Here is a 21,374-nt window from a genome sequence, read left to right on the forward strand (position 1 = left end):
CTGCGAACGAAGTTAGTTGTATATAACGGTAGTAATTCGGAAAATAAAGAGAAAAGAAAAATCAGCAGCAGAAAGTTGATTGGGTCAGACGGTTTCCTTGGGAACATTGTTTTCACTGGACAGTGGCGTTTCTGCAAGATATTTTATTATCTCCCCCACCCCCATGTTTATCTCTACTTAATCATTTCTCATCATCAAAATTATCAAAGATAATGTTGAAACTTTTAACTCTTCTCCTCCATGTTGACGTTGCTATAGATCTTGAGTGAGAAATGAATTTTCGAATGAAGACTTAGTTTGCATTCGAAAATATTGTATGTGTAGAAAAAGAGTTAATATAATATTGTCTTATTTTTATGGTTGGTGTGTTGAACGAATTTACAGGTAATTGGTCTGGGAAATTTACTTCCTGACGTTTTACAGACATCTGTGGACAGGGCTTCCCAGGGCAGCCCTTACCAGACGCGGGGTCCGGTGCAAAAATAATTGCGGGGCTAGAGGCGTCTTAATAATTTCGGCTCTCTTTAGCCCCGATTGTATGTATTCTGTGGGACAGGGGAGTCGTCATCCAAAAACTCATTCATCGAAAATAAGGAAAGTAATTGGCAGAGGTAATTCCAGCACCCCCATGAAAATTCAGAATAAATGAAAATTCTAAATTCCGGGAATGGATGAAAATTCACAATTTTTGAAAGCGATAGTTCCAGAGTTATTTCTTTCTAGATGAAAATACAGAGAAAGTCTGGAATTACTTCTTTTTAAATAAAAATGCAGACTTCCAGAATTATTTTTTTCTAGATGAAAAGGCAGATTTTCAGAATGGATGAAAATTAAGAATTTATGAAAGAAATTATTATTACCGTATGTGCGGGATCCCCAAATACGCGGGGGCCCCAGTGTGACCGCATCTGTCGCACACCCCTAAGGGTAGTTCTGGGACTTCCCTACCAGACGCGGACCCCGATGAGGAAATAAAAGCGGTATTAGGGGTGTCTGGAAAATTTCGAGGCTCCAAAAATGCCTATGTAGCCGAGTTGTTATATATATTTTTGGGAAGGGGAACCGCATCATATTAACCATACAAAAAAAGGATCGGCACACAAATATAAATCACAAAAACTAATGAAAATTTCGAATTAACGAAGATTCAGAGCTGAAGATTTCAAATAAATAAAACAAGTAAAGAAATAATTTTTTTTAATACTAAAATAATTAACTATTTCCGAGACATCGCTTTGAGCGGAAAAATTGGTCTTTGTTCGAAGATGGACAAGTCTGCTCTCCTGTTTTTATAGGTGCTTTAACACTGGGGCGTCGGAAGTGTTGTGGGGGCTCGTCTTGATCTTTATTCAGTGGGTGCTCAGACCTATGCCATAAATTACCGTGGGTGCTTCAGCACCCCCGGACTCCGACACCACTGCCTGGAACACACACATCATGATTTCCTAAGAATATGATTCCTTGATCATGATTCTCATCTACTTTGATAACCATTCCCACTGTCGTGGTTGACTTCGTTACGTATTGACTTAATACCTAATATCTAAGCTTTAGTCAAGCAAAATAAAATTGTCAATTTTTAATTTTGACTAAAATGGCATACATCCTTCCCGTGATGATTAAGAATTTCTATTATGATCAGAGGATTTCTTAAAATGGATTTCGTGAGAGGATTCGTAATAAGCTAATTGTGTAATATTCATTGTCATGCAATACAGGGCGATTTTTTCTTTGATTGTAAATTAAACTGAATTCGAATTTTTCAAGAACTATAAATGATCAAGTGAAATTCAGAAGTTTGAATTTGTAAAAATACTCTAGATATATCAAGTACCTGAGCAACTTCAATACGGAGATATGAAGGTCTCAAAATTACCCAAGTTGTACCCATGTTACGGCCGTGCTTGTATTGCTCGAATTGGCGGGGACACTGCCGTGCTACCAGGATTAAATGTTCTCTTAGAACTTGTCGGCATAGTCAAGTGGACAACATGGAGATGCGCATTGTCAGTTGTTCATAAGATTTTTCTGATTTTCGTGGGGCTTCTCGAAACAATTTGAACGTACAAAATTTGAAATGCTTAAAATTCTTTAGAAGCGAAGTACCACGGTAGCCAATAATTTGAAGCAGCAATTGAAGTTACGTACGCACGCATCAAACTGTTCTTTATTTGATACCGGAACAATAAAATATGGGGAGAAATTATTCTTGCTTTGTTTGCGTTTATAAAAAGTCTAGTTGGAGAGTATGTAAGGCCACTTTTCGTGCCTAGGCAACCATTTCTGCTCACGTGCCTGGACTTACTTTTGTTCTAGATTGGAAAGCCTAAACGGCATTTTCGTTTTAGGATGAAGACCCTGGACGGCAATTTTATTCTAGTTTGCGTGCCCGGACGGTCACGCAAACTAGAATAAAATTTTCGTTCCTGGAAAGCCGCTTTCGTTCCAGTTTGAATAGCGTGATTTACTGCCGCAGCATCGATAACTTCAAATCTCTTGCCGCAATTTTATATGCTCTCTACTCCTATTTATTGATATTCCGCCCCATAACTGGCTTCAAAATTCGTATCATACATTCTAATGTTCCCTTGAAACTTGTCGGCATAGTAAAGTGGACAACATGGAGGTTTGTGTTGTTACTCAAAACATTTTCCTGATTCTCTTGAGCTTCTCGAAAAAATTTCACGATTATACCTTAAAGTTTCAAAGAAACGAAGTCCCACAGTAACCAATAATTTGCGACAAAAAAAGCGAGATTTACTTCGCCGTGCTAGCGGTTTCGGAATGTTTCTAGTTTGGAGAGCCGCTTTCGTGCTTAGGCAACCATTTTCGTACGACCACATTTCGTTCTAGGTTGAAGAGCCTGGACGGTAACTTTCGTTCTGATTTCTACGCACATCGTTATCCCAAATATAAGTGACTACTGGTTTACTAATCTAACAGTGAACCAGGGCCGCAACTAGACGCTTGGTCACCCGGGACAAGAACGCATTTTTACGTCCCCTTTTAATGTTGAAGGAGAGGTTTCGGAATGAAATTTGCGACCCCTCGGGTCTAGCGCCCGGGGCACGAGACCCGCCTGCTGCCCCTAGTTGTGGCCCTGCATACTTCAAATCGATTAGCGTAATTTCGTGCGCTCTCTTCACTAACATTCCGCCCCGTTCCATCCATTCCAACGTTCTCTTGTCGGCATAAAGTGGGCAACATGGAGGTGTGTATTCAGTTGTTCAAAAATTTTTGATTGCGGGGCTTCGTGAACCCCTTTTTAAGTTAATCGTTTAAATTCCACCACAAACGCAGCCCCACTGTAAACAATTTACCATATGGCGCTCGTTATCGAAATAGAGGCAACACAGTTTAAAGAGCATCGACGCCCCTTTCTTTGTTTTCATGCCTAGGTACCCATTTCCGTTCCGGGACTTCTTTCATTCTAGTTTAAAGAGCCTTAACAAAAAATTCTCGTTCGATTTTTAGAAGTGTTGGACTCGCTTCAATACGCACACTGCTAGTGCAAATCCAACAGCTGCTACTGGTTTACTGCCGCGTATGTGTAGCATCAACAAAAAATTGCTTAACGCAAAATTTCATGCGCTCTCTTCACTCCTTTTTAATGACATTCTACCCCCATCACTAGCTTCGAAGTTCGTACCATCATCCATTCTAATATTCTCTTGGAACTGGCCGGCATAGTCACGTGGATATTGTGTATATTCAGTTGCTCAAAATATTTTTTCTGATCCTCGTGGGGCTTCAAGAGAACGAAAAACTTAATACGATTGTATCAGAGAAACGAAACCCCACGGTAACCAATAATGTGTAACAACAGTGGAACACAGGCTCAAAGTGGCACACACCCGCAAAAAATAGTTTTAATTTCACTGTGCTAGGTTTGCGGTTTCCAAGCGTTCCTAGTATGAAGAGCCTGAACACCACTTTTGTTAAGGTTTTTATGCCTGCAACTTAGATGCGTTGGGCTCCCACTTCGGTACGCACATTGCTAGCGCACGTCGGCTTACTGCCGACAACCTCAAATCTCATACGCTCTCTTCATTTCGCGTTATTGACATTCCGTCCCCATAACTAGCTTCAAAGTTCGTATCATCATCCATTCTAATCCTCTGTCTCTCCTTCAACACCCCCCTCTCCTTAGTTGCCGAGAAGCTAACTTCAGATCGTTCATTTTGATACGGATTTCGGTCCTTTATTTATCATGTCCCGTTTCTCTTTTACGGGTATTCTTCGCTTGTTTTTCAGAACAAATTAATCGCGTAAAGTGAGGGACATCTGCACGCGGATTTGTTGTGTTAGCACGGGGATAACCTTGTATATGAGGTACCCGTGGTCTGAACTGGATTGATATCTGGTCTAGGTTCACGCATCAATCGCATCACACAAATTCACAAATCCATCACAATTTTTATTTTATCTTCTGCGTTTAGCAAGAATTAAAAAAAAATTCAAAATACTGAATTTAGTTTAGATTGTGATTTATAAAAAAAAATTAAATTACTATAATCACCTTGGAAGATGGAGAAGTCCCAGATCAGAGTCATCATTCCAACGCAGTAAAGGTCAGTGAACTAAAGAGTGAAACATTTTATTATCCAAATTTTAATTTGACTTGGTGTTTAACATTACAAAAAATATTTTTCACATCACAGTTTTCATCGAAAACATTTCATGTTCCTTGTTGCAAAAGCGAGCCATAAGATTTCATACTTCGCACTCTCAGCCTTCGAAGATAAAACGGTAGTAAATTAACGTAATGGTGAGACTAGGTTCGATATTGACTAAATATCTAAAGTCTGAAACACTACGCTGACGTGACGTGGTACCACACGTTACTGCGTGTGATATAAAATTCCATCAATGAGTCTTCTGTATGTACGTTCACACTCAGGCGCGGATGCAGGGTGATATCTTGGGGACGACGACGATTTTTTATAGTGAATGTGTCGAACAGTGAGGACCAACCTGGTGTCCGCAGACGTCAGACATACTTAAAATATGAAAATTAATATTTTGAAAAAAGTTAATTAAAAATTTATATTATTTAAAACTTTAAATTAATTAAAAATTAAAATTAGTTGAAAATAAAAACAATTAAAATTCATATTTTCATAAAAATATTTTTTCAATAAGCAAAGCACTTATTCAAAATAGCATTACTATGCAACAATTAATGTTACAATTGATGAATTAGCTGTTTTTTTGGCAATAAATTTGGATATTTGTGCATGTTACCCTCGCAAAAAATACCTCTCGCAAGAAAAAGTTTGACAGGAGAATAAATAATAGGCCTATGTGTTATATTTATAAACATTTTGTAAAGGAATTCTGATGCACATTAACAGATAAACAAAATTATATAAATGAATTATGAGCTACCTCGGATACCAGAAATCTCTTATCCTTGAGAAGATTCTTGAATATTTGAAGAAAAATAATTAATCCAAAGCCCCCACACACAAAAAGCAGTTATCAATTAGGTATGTACTACGTACACACAAAGACAGTCCCTTACCCGTAACGGGTAGCACTGCGCTTGCAAAAAATGTATGTGATCACTCAAACTTTAAATGGCCACATGCTATCAGAAAAAAAAAGCTGAGTCTACGCGGCGCAACTTTTGTACTCTCACATGAAGGGCCAACGATAAGACGGTTTCGGTTTCAGTACAGCAGAAGATAGTTTTGTTCCCTATTCACACTGCGTGCCGGTGCTGGGACCGGCCAAATGAGCTTTGTTTACATCAGTGAGGAACCCCCAGATGGGCCCCTCTGTGGTCTCTGAGTGTCTCATTCACGATTTTAGATCATCTGAACGATTTTAGTTATTCAAAGAAAATTTTATAACACACCAAACTTGTATCTTCTCTTTAAATAAAAAGAAACGTTACAGTAAAAACACTAAGCTTTTACCCATTGATGGCATGTCTGTATTTACAAAAATAATACCTTCAATTTCCTCATTTACCACTTATAATTTTCAAATGAAGAAAATTCATTAAAAATTTCCGGCTTTGTACACTCATTCATGAACATTTTTGCATCTGAGACCCATACTCTTTGTCTCAAATAAAGTATCCCATACGCAGGGCCGGAATGGGGGGGGGGGGAAGGGTAGGACAACTGCCTTTGGTGGCAAAATTTAGAGGTGGCAATTTTAGGTGGGAACAAAGAACACACCATTATAAAATTATCGAATTTTACAGTTGTGGGGCGGCAAAAATCCTACTTTCGGCCCGTCTTCTACATATAGAGATGGACTCTCAATAATCCTTCCAGTAATTCGCCATTTTTAGGCCGGTTTTCTTCGAGCATAGAAGAGAAAAATATATCAGTGCATGGCTATGAGCACAGAATTTTATATTGTTTAAATGGGTGTTCAATCAACATGCAGTAATTCGGCAATTTTTGTAATCCAGCACACCCTGGTGCGATATGTGCCAGATTAGAGAGAACCTAATTGTACTATTAATTTATATCTCTATTATATATATATATATATATATATATATATATATATATAGTTCCAAAAATATTCAACTCAATCTGAGTATTTTTTTTCTTTTTGCTGCTATTTTTTTTCTGCAACACTCAGATTTTAACCAGCATGCCATTGAAGACAGTATCGTATTTACGGGTTGGGGGGGGGGGCTTATCGGGCTATAGCCCAGGGCAATAGAACGGCGGCAAATTTGAGGAGTGAGTGGCCAAGAAAATTAGTAGGATGGGAGAACGGCGGTGAAATAAATCCCCCTCGCCTAGACAGTAAGGTCAGGGAATGACCAACGTGAGTTTGCAATCACGCGAGTGAGCAAAAGACTGACTTAGAGTGTGAGTTGGCATGTGAATGACCAAACAAGCGACCTACAGAGCGAGGAACCAGTTCAGTGAGTGGCGTAGAGTCAGCCGTCTTGATCACATCTTGGGCCCTCAGGCAAAGTGATTTTTTGAGGCCCCCTATCTGGCGAAAAATGTGACATGTTTAATTTCGAAAATTTTAACCAGATATCATTTTCACCAGCCAACCCCCCCCCCCGCAGTTGAGGTCTTCCCCTGGAAGGGGAAGGTATGCGTTAAGATGGCCTAGAGCGTGTGCAAGTAACCAAACGGTGATCAAAAGAAGCATGTGAATGACTAAAAGGGTGACTTTTAGTCATTTTGATTTTCCTCCACAGTTTTTTACGACGATTTTTGGAAAAGTGTTATAAGCGGGATCCTCTTAAAACGTTTAATCTGGGTAGGCCTACTGATTTATTCGCACCTGAAAGATTTTCAACACAGGTGTAGTTGGAGGAGTGGTGAGAGGGGCGCAAGCGGGTGGTGAATTCGAAGAAAGAGTAGTCAAGAAAATTAGATTAGAACGCTTTCAATTTTGTGCAGACTGGGGTTATTAAAAAACTATTCAAATACATGTTTTTCCTCCACAGTTTTTTACGACGATTTTTGGAAAAGTGTTATAAGCGGGATCCTCTTAAAACGTTTAATCTGGGTAGGCCTACGGATTTATTCGCACCTGAAAGATTTTAAATTATGAAGGCTTCAAGTTATTCCCATCATCGAAAAGCACAACCATAATTTTTTAAATGATGATGATGCTTCAAGAGCGTAACTCAGTTTCTCTACGGCAACCGTGACAGGGCGTCGGCATTACCTTGCATATCACCTCGGGTCTCCTGGGCCAACGCATGAAGCTATCCGGCAGGCGAGCAGCAGCAGCTGCTGTGGAGGCGGCCATACCACCCTTGAACGGCAAATAACGTTTGTTCACCCAAGAGTTCATGAGGTGGTGGTCGCCACTGGCATAAGCGAAGGATGACCTTTCCCTGCCCTTATTCCTCGGCACACCGTTGTTGGCGGTCGAAGACTTAGCCGGTTGGCTTCTGGCTTTCTCGGTCTTTGTCTGCCGGTTCGGAGCTCTGTTGATTCCCTTGGCAAATCAATACGAAAACAACCGCCGGTCCGATTGCTTGGACATTTCCTGCCTATACTGGAACCGTTTCGGTGCCGATTTCCTCCTGCTAACAGGATGTCCATCGTCGTATCGTTTCGAGTTCATCTTCAGCTGTGAGGCCTTGCCCTCGGACGCGGACTTGTCCCGAATGGTCTCGTAGACGTCTGATAGGAGAGGTGCTATCTTGACGCAGTCCTCAGCGACGTCGCGGCCTTCTTCAGCGATCGCTCTCTGGGTGGATTCGTTGGTCTTGTACTCGACGAGGGCGAACGTTTTCTTCACCACGTCCCCATTGACGTAGAGGCCGCGCTTCGTACAAACATTTGGTATCATAGATCTTCGATTGACGACTGTCACGTCGACAACTCTGCCGTGCTCTGACATAAACTGTGACATGGACTCGGGTGTCACTTTCTCGGACGGCATGTCGCATACCAGGTTCATTTTAGGGCATCTGGTCTCGAACGCCGGTATGGGCACGATCCGGCGCACTTTAGTACCTTCTCCGTTGACTTGGAGTTTGTTCGAGTTCCTGAGACAGTACCAGACGACCCTCCAGTCCTTGGTCAGGGTCTTGACCTTCCTAAAGGATGAAACCAACCTAAGACTGATGTAGCTCTCCTTGTTCCTCGGAATTTGTTTCAGCAGGAATTTGTTCTTCGTGATGTTGAAGTCGGTGAAGTAACTCTCGACTTGGGCTATGATCCTCTCTTCAAGGTCTTCGTTAGGTATGCTAAAATCGCTGTTATTGCTGTCGTTGGACTTGACCTTCTGTTCGCGCTTGGCACCGGAATCGGCAGATGAAGTACACACATCGTCCTTACGGCTTGGCTCATTGATCGGACTTAGAGCTAGTACATTTCTCAAGAGTGCGTCGTATGCCGTCGGACATATTAGCATTTCATTTATCAATCAACACTGCGCAAGCAATCGGTACGTACCCGTGGTCGCTGATCTTCATCATGCATATTTTCCGAGGGTCTATCTAACTTTCGCCAAATGCGGACCTGATCTTTATTCTCCCCTCGCCTTCACTGTCGTGGATCTCAACCAAATCTGATCTAACGACTGATATCTGTGGCCCCGGAATCAACTACGCCTCTTACTGTCTTCTGACCACATTTCAAGCTCACTGTCTGCGGTGTGTCAATGTTCGCACCTACACCAGCTGCCGGCACCGCGATACGTGTTGTTAGGACTGTGGTTTCTTCAATTGTGTCCTCATCTTCTGTCTGGACAGAGTTCGCCTGGGCCCGGATCAGTGGCTCCTGCTGACCTCTTGCAGGACAAAACCTTGCTATATGGCCTTCTGCCCCACACGCATAGCAAGTGACTGCGCCTCTCTCTCTCTCTGGTATTCGAACCCATTGTCACCTTAGGTGGGAAGGACTCACCCTGAAGAATCTGGTTTCCGCTGGCTTTCCACCTCGGACTTTGATGAACCAGTCTTGTGTTCCTCGTGCTGTCACTAGGGAGAGGTGTCTTCAGAGTTCTCTTTACATCATCGAACCTATCTAGTTTCTCTGATAGCTTACTTGGAGACACCATATCGCACAATTCGTCCAGATAGTGTTCTTTAAAATCTGCTGGGACGCGTTTTTTAAAATTATTATATTTTACCAAATCGTTTACCGACACGTTATATATATATATATTACCAAAGGATGTTTAGAGGTGTCACGAGTTCGATACCCGGTTCGTCCTTGTCAGAAAATTTCCTGACTCGGCGGTACAACAGAAATGGCGACATGATGACCCTTTTTTCCGAGTTCACCTCAGCATAACATCCAGAAAATATCAGTTTCTTTGATATCTAGGGCTGAGAAAAAATCCGTCTATCTCTCTATTCCATCCAAATTTGCTTCTCTCTTGGAAATATTCTTTTTTAAACTTTCGATATAACGCCTGTTTTCCGCGGAACGGCGAGCGTCGATCGTGTATGAAATAAAGCGATTAGGGGTCATTCAAGTATTACGTCAGTATCGAGGGGTAGGGGTTTCGGATTTGCTGACTTTTGATGACAAGGGGGGTTTGAAGGTTGCTTACGTCATCAACCACCCCTTTTTGAAGATATGAAATAATCTGAGCTGCTGACGGGAGGGAGGGGGTCAAAAATGGCCGAAAATCTGCTTATGTAATACTTGAATGACCCCTTACGTCTATCGTTCTATCACTTTGGCCATCGCCGAAAGAAACTCGGCTACGAACCTGTATAGAGTGATATATACATCCGGGGTTCTTAACTTTTTTCAGCCACGATCCAAAATCAACAGCATGATCAAATTCGTGACTCATCTGTGTATTTTTAATTTTAAAATTCATTGAATATTTCTGATACACACAATGTTTATTTCTCGAAATTATAATGGAAACCAGTCCACACACAGCGTCTCAACAGGTAGGCTAGCCGAGACTGAGCCCAGGACCAAACAGGGGAGAGGCGCACAAATTGAGAGCTTTCACTGATTCTAAAATTATTTCTTTAAAAAAAAAATCCTGAATTTCATTTATTCTCAAATTATTTTTCATCAATTCTAAATTTCCATCCATGCTGGAATTATTTCTTTCACATGTGTGTGGGATTCTGAATTTTTATTTATTCTCAAATTATTTTCCATATATTCTGAATTTTCATTGATTCTGGAATCATTGTTGGCATAAATTCTTGAATTGTTTCTTTCATATTTTCATATATAAATTTAATTTCCATTAATTATGTTCTTTCATCAATTTCAAATTCTTGTCATACCCAAATTTTGTTCGTTCAAGATGTGTTCATATTTTTATATATACATGATTTTCAGCATTCTATAATAATGTACCACCACCTGATACCAGTGGTGTCACAAACGAATTCATAACCAGATTGTAAGTAGATTTGTCATGGGTGGTCCCCCAGTGTCAAAGGTGTAGTCGACTGATCTAATGTATAAATGTATGTATGAATTGACATGATCATCATCGTGGCCCCCCCCCCCAGACTTCCATGTCTATCTCCGCCTATGAGATTCGTACAACCAATCTCAGTAGCTCCTGTGACCCATACATTAAGAGAACCCCTGATATAAGATAATTCATTTCGTTCATTATGAAATTTTTGTTTGGTAAAATCTTACTTCAGGTGGTAGAATCTACTCATATTTGAAAAGAATTTTTGCAAAAACGAATAATCGGAAGTTCTTCAATAGCAGAATCATAAAATTTGGCTGAAAGATATATTATAGAAATAATAATTATTGAACAAAATTGTCAGTACATTAATTATGAATTGGCATTAAAAATTTTTTTTTAATTTAAAAAAAATGAAAGTACTGCCCTAGATGAATAGATTTTTTTCCCCCTTAATAAATAATATAAATCCAAAACAAATAACTTAACAATATTTAATATGTTTTTCAACATATTTTTAATAATACGTACAAAAATGACATCCTTTCAAGCTCTCTTGTGCTTTTCAGCTGAAACTTAACATGGTAAATTTTCTTTAATACAATTCAACATTTCACAAGACAAAAAGTATGGCAATAATAAATCAAATGATGAAGGAAATTTATGTTTCAAGATTAAACAAGAAATAACTTAAACACTATAACTGCAGATATATATATATATAATATATACACAGATTTTATATATAAAATATCACATAAATGTACATATATTACTATTGGAAAACAACATTTCAAGACATACCAACAAAATAACACATATACAATCACATTTTCAAAGGCACATTCAGTCTCTTCATGTACAAAAAATACATGACATATCACATATATTCGTTTCATAGCTTTTATGAAAATAAAAGTAAGATACGGAAATCTTTCACACAGTGTATTATTTTTAGATATTTTAAACATTCAAATAATAATAATTGGTTGATTAAAATACAAGAAACCTGAAAATACTGACATAATAATTTGGCTACAAATCTAGAAGCACAGTTAAATATGAACACAGTGACATCCTTATGAGCTTTGAAAATTAATTCCTTGAATTAGTTTCCAAACATTAAAGCCCTGTTTACATGGGAAAAGTGGGTTTTAAACAGACTTCAAAGATTTTCTCCAAAACCTGTTTACATGAATATAGGCACTTAACCCCACTTTTTAGATGTCGTCAGAGGTCACGTGAGCCAGCCGGTTCAAGCAATGGATTATAGGAAAGGAGGTTAAGCAGGTGCTAGAACTCAAAATGCTACTGCATATTGCACATGTAAACAGGGGATTGAAACTCATTGAACAGGTACAAAGTTTATTATTGACATATCTCTGGTCAGGTACATCCAGCAAGACTTATGAAGCAGATGGAATGTGTTACTTTATCAGCAACAAGCCCAAGAATTTTCATTAGTTGCAATGTATTCAAGACTTATAGTATCCTTATTTGGAAAGTCCTCTAATTCTTGAATCGATGTTACATTGTTTCTGATCATTACTGCCATTGTAGCAAAAACTTCATCCACATTTAATGCTGTTTTCGCACTTGTTTCAATGAAAGGCATTCTTCTGTGATTTGCATAATCCTGTAAACAATAAAAAGATTTATAACTACCATTAATGTAATGCTAGATAAGATAACAAACATTATGAATTGCCTATAAAAACTCAATATATGAATTAAAAATTATTTAGTACATTTCCTAGAAACATCTAGGACCAAATTAGAATAAATATGACTGCTACTTCTCTCTTAAATCTTTAGCCTGTTCTCTTTCAAAAGTTTAGAACAGATAAAAAACAAACATTTGAGATGGCAAGGGAAAAGAATGAGACAAGTAGAAAAAAAAACTTTTCTCAGCAAAGTCATTGTAGCAAAAAATGTATCAATGTTGTCAAGAATGCACCCAAGAATTGGGCTGAAACAGGGCCATCTTAACATATAGGCACACCTGAGAGCCTCAGGTGAATAAGGAGGCCCCCATCATAATGAGGTTTATGATGGCCCCCTGCTATGTTTTTTGAGAGTGATTGTGCAATTTCATAGTTTGGTACCCCCAACCATAAAAGGGTCCAAAACATAATTTTCCCAGGGAGCCTATGATGCTGTTGAGACAACCTTGGTCTGGTAATACACGTTTTATTAGCCTGTATAAAATAAAATGAAAATGATCTGCAATCTGTTCAATTTTTCTTCAAATTACTTGTTTTCCAAGGTTAATTTTTTAAGACATTTAGGATTGCACTGTTCAAGTATTGTCAAGATGTTTTGCTCAAATGCACAGAAATATGAAAAGCTATCCAAATTCAATAAAATTAAAAATATATAAATAAATACTGTCTCACAAAATTCTCTCAAGCTATCAGTGCTTTTACTTTATGGTTCTACTATTTATTTTTTCCTATATTAAAAAAAAGAAGTTAAGGCAAAATATCTAATTGCAGATTTCCAAGCTTACATAAAGTAAGCAATTTTTTCAATAAACTCTATAAAAAGTAAAAAAATATCTTACTCTTGCCATTTGGTATTCTATAGTTTTCTCCACTGATTTGTCAATTTTGTTCCCAACAAGGATTTTAACAATATTATCACAAGCATACTTGTTGATCTCTTGTAACCAATACTCTAAATTCTTGAAGGTTTCCTTTAAAAAATATGTATACATTTTTTCCAAAATAAAAATCAGAGCAAAAAAAACAGGCAAAAGCCATAATTATAAAAATGATATATATATTTACCTTAAATAAATCTACATGCATTCAAAGCTTATTATAACAACCCTCATCAAAAAAAAAATATGATATCCAAAGAGAGGAAGGAAAACGTATAGGATAGTCGTTATATGAAAACATGTGAAACTTATTGTACTGGTTGTTGTAATGGAATGATTGATATAATGCATAGTCATTATAACAAGTGTTGACTGTTCATATATATTTTAAAAAACTAGAATCCAATAAGAATGTTATGAACTGCACTTGATGCCAGTAATTTGCATTTCTGATCTTTTAGAGGTTCTTATTGAGCATTTAATGTCATGATGAAAAATTTGCATGAAGTAGATCGATCACCCAGTCCCTGTCAAAATGTCAATAGATTTTCTAGTTCATTTCAGAAAATTAGAAGCATTTGCACAGAAATACATTTTTGGTAAGATTTTCTATGAAAATGAAAAATACATAGTTTGAGCTCATTTGTAAAATACATAGTTTGAGCTCATTTGTAAAATACATAGTTTGAGCTCATTTGTATAATACATAGCTTATAGAGAAGTAATACATTATGTAGAGCTTTTCTTTGAACTTATTTATTTTTAAAAGTCATTATATGATCAATATAACCCATTAGTAAATCAAAAATTCTCATAGGATAGTCTAATCTAGTTCACATAGCACTGTCAAACAATGAATAGATAATAAAGATAAATATATTTTTGGTACCAACTTTTATTACTTTTTTTTCGCTTTTGAATGAAAAATTATATTGATTTATTCACCTGTCGAGTAACATCATATACCAAGATAACCCCATGAGCACCTCTATAATATGTGGAAGTAATTGTTCTGAAAATTTCCTGTCCGGCTGTGTCCCACTGAAAACACAAGAAAAAATTATCTTAATTTTATATTTATCATTTTGCACACTCAAACCTCATGGAAGTTTACCTTAAATAGCATCTAATTCATAGAAATACGTGTATAAAATGTGAGGGGGACTAGACCTCTCACAACCAGGGTTGGCAAGGTTTTTACCGTACTGACCAAAACCTCATATTTATAACTATAAGTGAAAAAATTTTCAATTTGATGAAGAGGTAACTTCTATAATCAAATAATAAACTTTATATTATATAAATTATATTATATTATTAAAATTGCATTAAATATAATAAAATTTTGAAATTCAAAACAGTATGTACAAAGGGTTATATGACTGATATCAGGTTATCAAACAATTAAAAACTGAACAGTCTTGAGGTTAAATATTAGATTTATGGAAACATGAAAGATACAAGAATGGGATAGAAATTTGTCACATGAAAATTAGAAAAAAGCAATAGATATGACTACAGAATGAAATTAAACTTACGTAATAATCGAACACTAATAATCAAGCGCAGCTGCGTCTTTTAACATTTGATAACACAACTAATTTAGCTGCTTTATCTGTGCCAAGATGATTTCTAAGATAACAAAATTTGAAAATATTCTTTCAATTGATGCATAACTTGGGGGACACGAAAATAAAAACAACGTGTTAAAGACAGTCTTTTGATAAGCCTTCTTCCAGTGTTTTTCTTATTGCTGTCCCCTCATGTGATAGAATTGTAAATACAGCTTGAATTTATTCCATGAAATATTAGCTTCTAGCCTCATAAGAGCAACAATTAAAATTTAACAAAAATTTTGGGTCTTGATGTCTTTTATCATCATGTAGGTGTAATCAGTGTTTGTTCAATTGTGATCTATTAGTCATGTGTAGGTGCTAGCTACATAGTGGCCTCATTTTCTTTGGATATTTTCCTTTATTTATAATTAGTTTTTGAAAATTGAGAATGTAAAATAGAAAGTTCACTTGAAAATTTAAAGAAAAACTTTGAAAAGTCAAAATAGAACAATTTTGCATTAAATAAACACTACATCATTATATTGGTATCTAATAAAAAATATTTATGTTACATGAAAAATAAGATGCGAAGTAGAAATAACATTTACAACAAACTAAAAAATTGAAAGTTGTTTTTTTTTAGTTTATATATATATATGAGTGATATTAATTTACTATTAGATTTCCAGCCTAAAACCATAAATTTGGTGAAAAAATTAACTTAGAAAAAACCCAACTGACACCTTTGTGAAATATTTTTGATTTAGTTAGTTTTATTTTCTGCTAGTGTTTTTTTAATATGTTAGTATCATGGAAAAAACCGAAAAAACAAAGGTTTCCACATAACATTTTGAAACTTGGAGGTTTTTGACAGTTTCAGACAGTCTTTTCCACATGTCCAAAACCAGTTTTGAATGTCCAATACCCCAACCCTGCTTACAACAAAACATTACTCTAAAATTTATTAAAATTTAGTGTGAATGCTTTTTGCCAATGAACAGGGCCGTCTTAAGAGCATCATGGGCCCCCAGGCTAAGTGATTTTTCTGAGGCCCTACCTGGCACATTCTCGAAAATTTGAACAGGTTGTCATTTTTGTGGGGGCCCTCTTCTCTTGAGGTGCCCGGGTGGGCCCATGCGTTAAGTCGGTACTACCAATGAATGATTAATATATATATATATATATATTGAATTAGGGTATAAAATTATTTGTACAATTTCAAAATTTATGTTCTTTTCCTACAACAAATTATTTACATTTTTTTAAGTGGTCACCATGAAAAATACTTTATGAATGTGAAAAATAGATTTAATTCTGGAAAACCATATGAAGATGTTTTCAGTGATATAAGTTACAGGAGGAGAAAATTAGCAGTGTTCACAAAAAATAGATATAAAATATTGCTGACAGCAAATAAACAAGAAATCTTGAAGTAATGTTTCAGGAGTGATCTGTGAGTATTGGTGTCATGTAAGAAACTTGCCAAGAAGAATTGGTAGGTCATATACATGCTCTATTGATTTCTTTTCTATATTTGTATCTATTTCAAACTGAAATTAGTGTCAAGATATGTCACTAGTTCATTGGCTTAACATACATAAATTATATATCAAGTGTTTTTATCTTGCAGGAAAATGGTTCACTTCAGTTTTTGCGTGGCATATTTTTAGATTACCCGCTATGGACAATTGGGATTTATAAGTTTATTTAAAGTGATAGGTTGTACAAATTCCATGTGAGCCAAAATTACTTCATTATTCATTAAAGCAATTGATTATAAATTAAAATTAATTTTTCAATATGTATAGAAGAACCCTTTTAAATGCAAAGGAAGCAAATATAGGGAAAAAGACAATATTGTCCGAAAATCAAAACTTAAAAATGAACGAAATATTTTACTTACTAATTGTAATTTTATAAGTTTTCCATCAACAGCTAGAGTTCTTAATTTCTATAATAGGAATAATGAAAAAAAAATTAGGTTGGGTAATAAAATGTCATTTTTCTCATGATAGGGAAATAAAATGGTTTCATAAAATTCAAAAATTCAACCACATGCAAATTTTTTTTTGGAAAAGAATTGGTGTTTGGGTTATTACTCCACATAAATATCCATCTTGTATAATCTCAAAGTTTCCCTATTTAATTTACATAATAATAATATCAAAATAATAAGGCAGCTGTATTCAGTCACTGCTCTGTCCCTGTTGTAGGGTAATACCTTCCATGGGGCACATGAGAATCCAGGTAGGGTGATTTATTGTGCAGGTTCAATGGGTTGTCCTGTATATATTTATTTTTTTATTACAAAAATAATCAATATAGCTTTATAATCATTGGACAATTTAAGTTCCTTCCCCCTCCACCATTGAGAATTGAACCATGGCTGTCAAGTCAACTGTAGAAATTGCAGGTGCGAATTTTCAGGCTCCAATTAGTAATTCTGTTTCTGATAGTTCATATTGCTTCATCAGTCATTAGAATCATACATTTCCAGTTTGTAAATCGACTGAGCTGCTTGTCTCTTTGTATCAATGATTGTTTTTGTATATAGACATCCATAGCTTTTGAAATCTATATTGTTCAAGATAAGTGGTGTTACACTTTTGCAGAACCAACTCCATCTTATGGAAATGCCCTGATGTTGATAGACATGACAATGATTATTTGATAGGTAAACATTTTTACTTGGTTTGTAAAGACAGACAATAAACATATGATTGATGACTATTAGACAGACAACATACAACCTTTACATTGTTTAATATTAATTTTCTGAAATAGATGCATTTAAAATTATAGGGAGGGGGAAACTAATCAAAGGGGTGCTGATGTTTCAGCATGTTTAAGAAACATAACTCAAAAATTTAAATGTCATATAACATCCCCTGCTAAAAATAAATATCATAGATTGAAATTTGCTTTTTTTTCCAGACCATTTAATTTTATCATTAAATCAAGAAAACCACTAAATCAAGGTTTATATAATTGTCCCCCCCCCCAAATATATTTTATATGAACACATTGTTTTGAATGTATTGCAAATGTGAAACAATATTTATAAATCTGTATTTATCAAAATACAGGATACAAAAACTTACAAAATCAAACCCTACTGTAATGGAGTATTTTTCTGAAAATGTATCATCCTAAACATAGAAAAAAATATTTGAAACACAATTGTAATATTAATAATTACTTGAAAAAAATTGTACATAATGCAGAATTTTTAGGATAATAAAAATGCAATTTGAATGATTACAACACAAATTAAATTTTAAGTCACACCTTGAAGATGTTTGCCACAGTTGGATGTAAATTTACCAACCATGACAATAGCTAAGAAATTGTATGCATTTCATTCTTACAATTACTAGTTTATTATTATTTAGCAAGATATTTATTTTACACTGATCTGCTTTTGCATGGTTTTTCAGAACCTCACAATTTTCTGCTGCTATGGTTATGACAGTGTCATCAGCATAGCTGATTAAATACACATTTAGTTGAAGATACTTTGAATCATTAACAAAAATTAATCACAATATAGGACCAAGAACTGATCCCTTAGGAACACTCATGTTTATATATTTAAAACTGCTTACCATATTCCCAATTTTTACAGCTTACATTCTGTTTGCAAGATAACTTTTAACCAATTATACACGTCTTTCAAACCAGCGCAGTAAACATTTTTTAGAAGAATTTTGTGATCGACGCTATCGAAAGCTTTCTTTAAATTTAAGAATATGGCTAGTGTTTTATTATCTTCATTTATATATTTCTTAATATTTTCCATTAGTTTTAAAATAGCTAGAGATTTTTATAAATTACAGAGATTATTTATATATTTAAAAAATGAGACCCAAAGAAATATAAACAATGGAGCTTCAGTTATCTGCAAGACTACCCAAGTTACAAAAATTCATTTTTGTTAAAATTCTTGTGGAAAACAGAGAAAAGTCAAAAGATAAATTAACATAGACACAGAGATAAGGTTGAGCAAAGGGTATGATTATGACTAGTTATAAAAACTTGTATACAATCTTCATTTGGTTTTAAACAAGTACTTTAGGCATACTGTTATGATTGCAACATAGTTTATGTAAAAAATTATGTTCTGAAAGAAATAAAAATTTAAGATTTCAAATGAACATTGATAAAGAAAATTTCTTACAGCAAAACGATTCAACAAGGATGACTTTCCCGTACCTGGATCACCAATCACAAGAATTTTGAATAAATAATCACTACAAAGAAAGCAAGAGAAAATATACCATATGTATGTCAAAAAAAGCTTTTTATTTGGATAAATATTAAGAGATTAAAAGCATGAATACAAAAGAGTACATAAATCAACTTGAGCTTTCAATAACACACAAAATGAAAAGTAATTGATTCTTGAAAAATATTGAGCAGTTTTATCTACTACTAAGTTGTGGACATGGGCGGAGATAACGGGGGACATCATCAATGGCAGAGCTGACTGGCATAATGTAGTAATCCTATAGTCATATATATGAATTGACATCTTCATGCCCCCCCCCCCAGCTTTCATCATTGTGCCCCACTCCCAGTCATTCGAATCTATCTCCACCCATGGTTGTGGAAGGATCTCAGGCTATTTGGCTGCCATGGACGCAAATTCTTTGTTCTCCATACTTGACATCCCCATGATTACATTGGTTAAAAAATCAGCAATGATCTAAAAATCTAGATGGTTTATCAACCACAACTCTGGATACAGGAAACTAAAGAATAAACTAATCATTGGAATGACTTTTTTTCTTTTATATACTTCTTTTGTCTTCCAGAATCGATAATTTATTGTAAAAGCAATCACATGCTGCACAAATAATAACTCTGGTTTGAAACATCAATGTTGATCTAAAAATCTAGATGGTTTCTTAACCAAAACTCTGGATATATGAAACTAAAGCACAAACTTACTATTGGAATGACTTTTTTCTTATTTTACACTGTCTATTAGCCTATCTGTCAGAATCAATAATTTATTTTAAAAGTAATCACATGCTGCACAAATAATTGCTTTCGCTAGAAACATCAATGTTGAATCAAAAATATAAATCAAGTTCTTCAAGGTAACATGGATTCTTTATTTTCCGATTTTATTCATTCCCATCGAACTAAACAATGGAATAACGAACAAAACAAGGAATAACAATTGTATTTTAATTGTATACTCACTATTCCATTTCATTAAATTCCCGTCATGAAACAAGAGATGTTGACAAAACAAGAGCGAAACTACAAACACAACAAACTTTGATATGATGCAATTTTCAGTGGCGGACTAGATGTATATAGATTACAGATCACAACTTCCAAGCAGCTCTATAATCAACTTGTTTGAATGACGCCGCAAAATCAATCGCCAAATACCGGTAAAATGCAACTATTCTTTCCTCCATGGGTGAAATGTACGCCAAAAGATGAGCCATTCTCGCCAACATATGCATTTAATTAACCGTAATGTATATATTTAATGCATAAATTTTTATATTTAAGACCATATGATCCACATTTTACGGGACTTTTACGCAATTTTACATTTTTCATGGCTTTTAACGTTTCCCGGGTTTTTTATCAATCCCAGGATACACTATTTTCTCCATCCCAGATTTCCGTAACTTAAATATGAGCAATTCAAGTAGTTAGAGCAGGCCCGTAGCCAGAAATTTCGTTCGGGGGACCAAGTAATAGAACAGTAGATTTGGCCATCTTTTTCCTTTTTTTTGGTCATTTTCTCACATTTCGGGCATAGGCGGAGATAGACTTGGAAGTCTGGTGGGCACGGTCATTATTGCTGGGGGCACGATGATGATGATGTCAATTCATATATACATTAGATCAGTTGACTCCACCTTTGACGATAGGGGGGGGGGGTATCTCCGCCCATGATTTCGGGGGGATCAGACCCCCAAGTCCCCCTCGCTACGCATGGGCGGAGATACGGGGGGAGTGAGGGAGCATTGCCCCCCCCCCATCGCAAAGGTGGAGTCGACTGATCTAATGTATATATGTATATATGAATTGACATCATCATCATCGTGCCCCCCCCAGCAATAATGACCGTGCCCCCCAGACTTCCAAGTCTATTTCCGCCTCTGTCGCTACGGCCTTGATTTAGAGGCATTTAATGACAGAAAAAATATTAATAATAAAAAGTTGTTAATATTTATAGTTTATTAATATCATTAATAATTATGTGTTTAATTAATTTGTTGATAACAAATTTGAATAACTAGTGCATTGATTTGTAGAAAAATAATTTCTTCCCTTCGTACCGTAGGATTGACCCCAAAACAGGTGAATGTATCTCGCGTATTGCCAATCAGGAGGTTTTA

General features: G+C 35.8%; 1 protein-coding gene across 2 annotated transcripts; it reads right to left on the minus strand.

Annotated features, from left to right (window-relative positions):
- Window positions 1-11,328: 11,328 nt before the first annotated feature.
- On the minus strand, window positions 11,329-20,365 carry LOC149072183 (ras-related protein Rab-1A-like). Of its 2 annotated transcripts, XM_089246582.1 has the most exons (7): window positions 20,215-20,365; window positions 19,184-19,256; window positions 18,108-18,155; window positions 16,910-16,957; window positions 14,396-14,491; window positions 13,412-13,543; window positions 11,329-12,484 (listed from the first exon to the last, which is right to left on the minus strand). In XM_089246582.1, exons 1-7 carry the CDS (start codon window positions 20,220-20,222, stop codon window positions 12,284-12,286), a joined length of 606 nt encoding a protein of 201 aa, XP_089102708.1. In that variant the 5' UTR covers window positions 20,223-20,365; the 3' UTR covers window positions 11,329-12,283. The 2 variants fall into 2 exon arrangements, with proteins under 2 accessions (XP_089102708.1, XP_089102709.1); XM_089246583.1 differs by lacking the exon at window positions 18,108-18,155 and having other exon boundaries at window positions 12,156-12,484; window positions 20,215-20,353.
- Between the last annotated feature and the right edge of the window lie 1,009 nt (window positions 20,366-21,374).

Source organism: Pholcus phalangioides, unplaced genomic scaffold (genome assembly GCF_987345545.1).
Source record: "Pholcus phalangioides strain wild (caught in Gottingen) unplaced genomic scaffold, Ppha-v1.0 ptg000017l_1, whole genome shotgun sequence".
Lineage (NCBI taxonomy): Eukaryota > Metazoa > Arthropoda > Arachnida > Araneae > Pholcidae > Pholcus > Pholcus phalangioides.

Excerpts from the sequence above, each read along its gene's own strand:
- LOC149072183 (XM_089246582.1), bottom strand. Across the intron at positions 14,492-16,909 it reads AACTTATAAAATTACAATTA|TGGGACACAGCCGGACAGGA; the intron begins GTAAGTAAAATA and ends TTGTGTTTTCAG. Across the intron at positions 12,485-13,411 it reads TAGAATACCAAATGGCAAGA|GATTATGCAAATCACAGAAG; the intron begins GTAAGATATTTT and ends TATTGTTTACAG.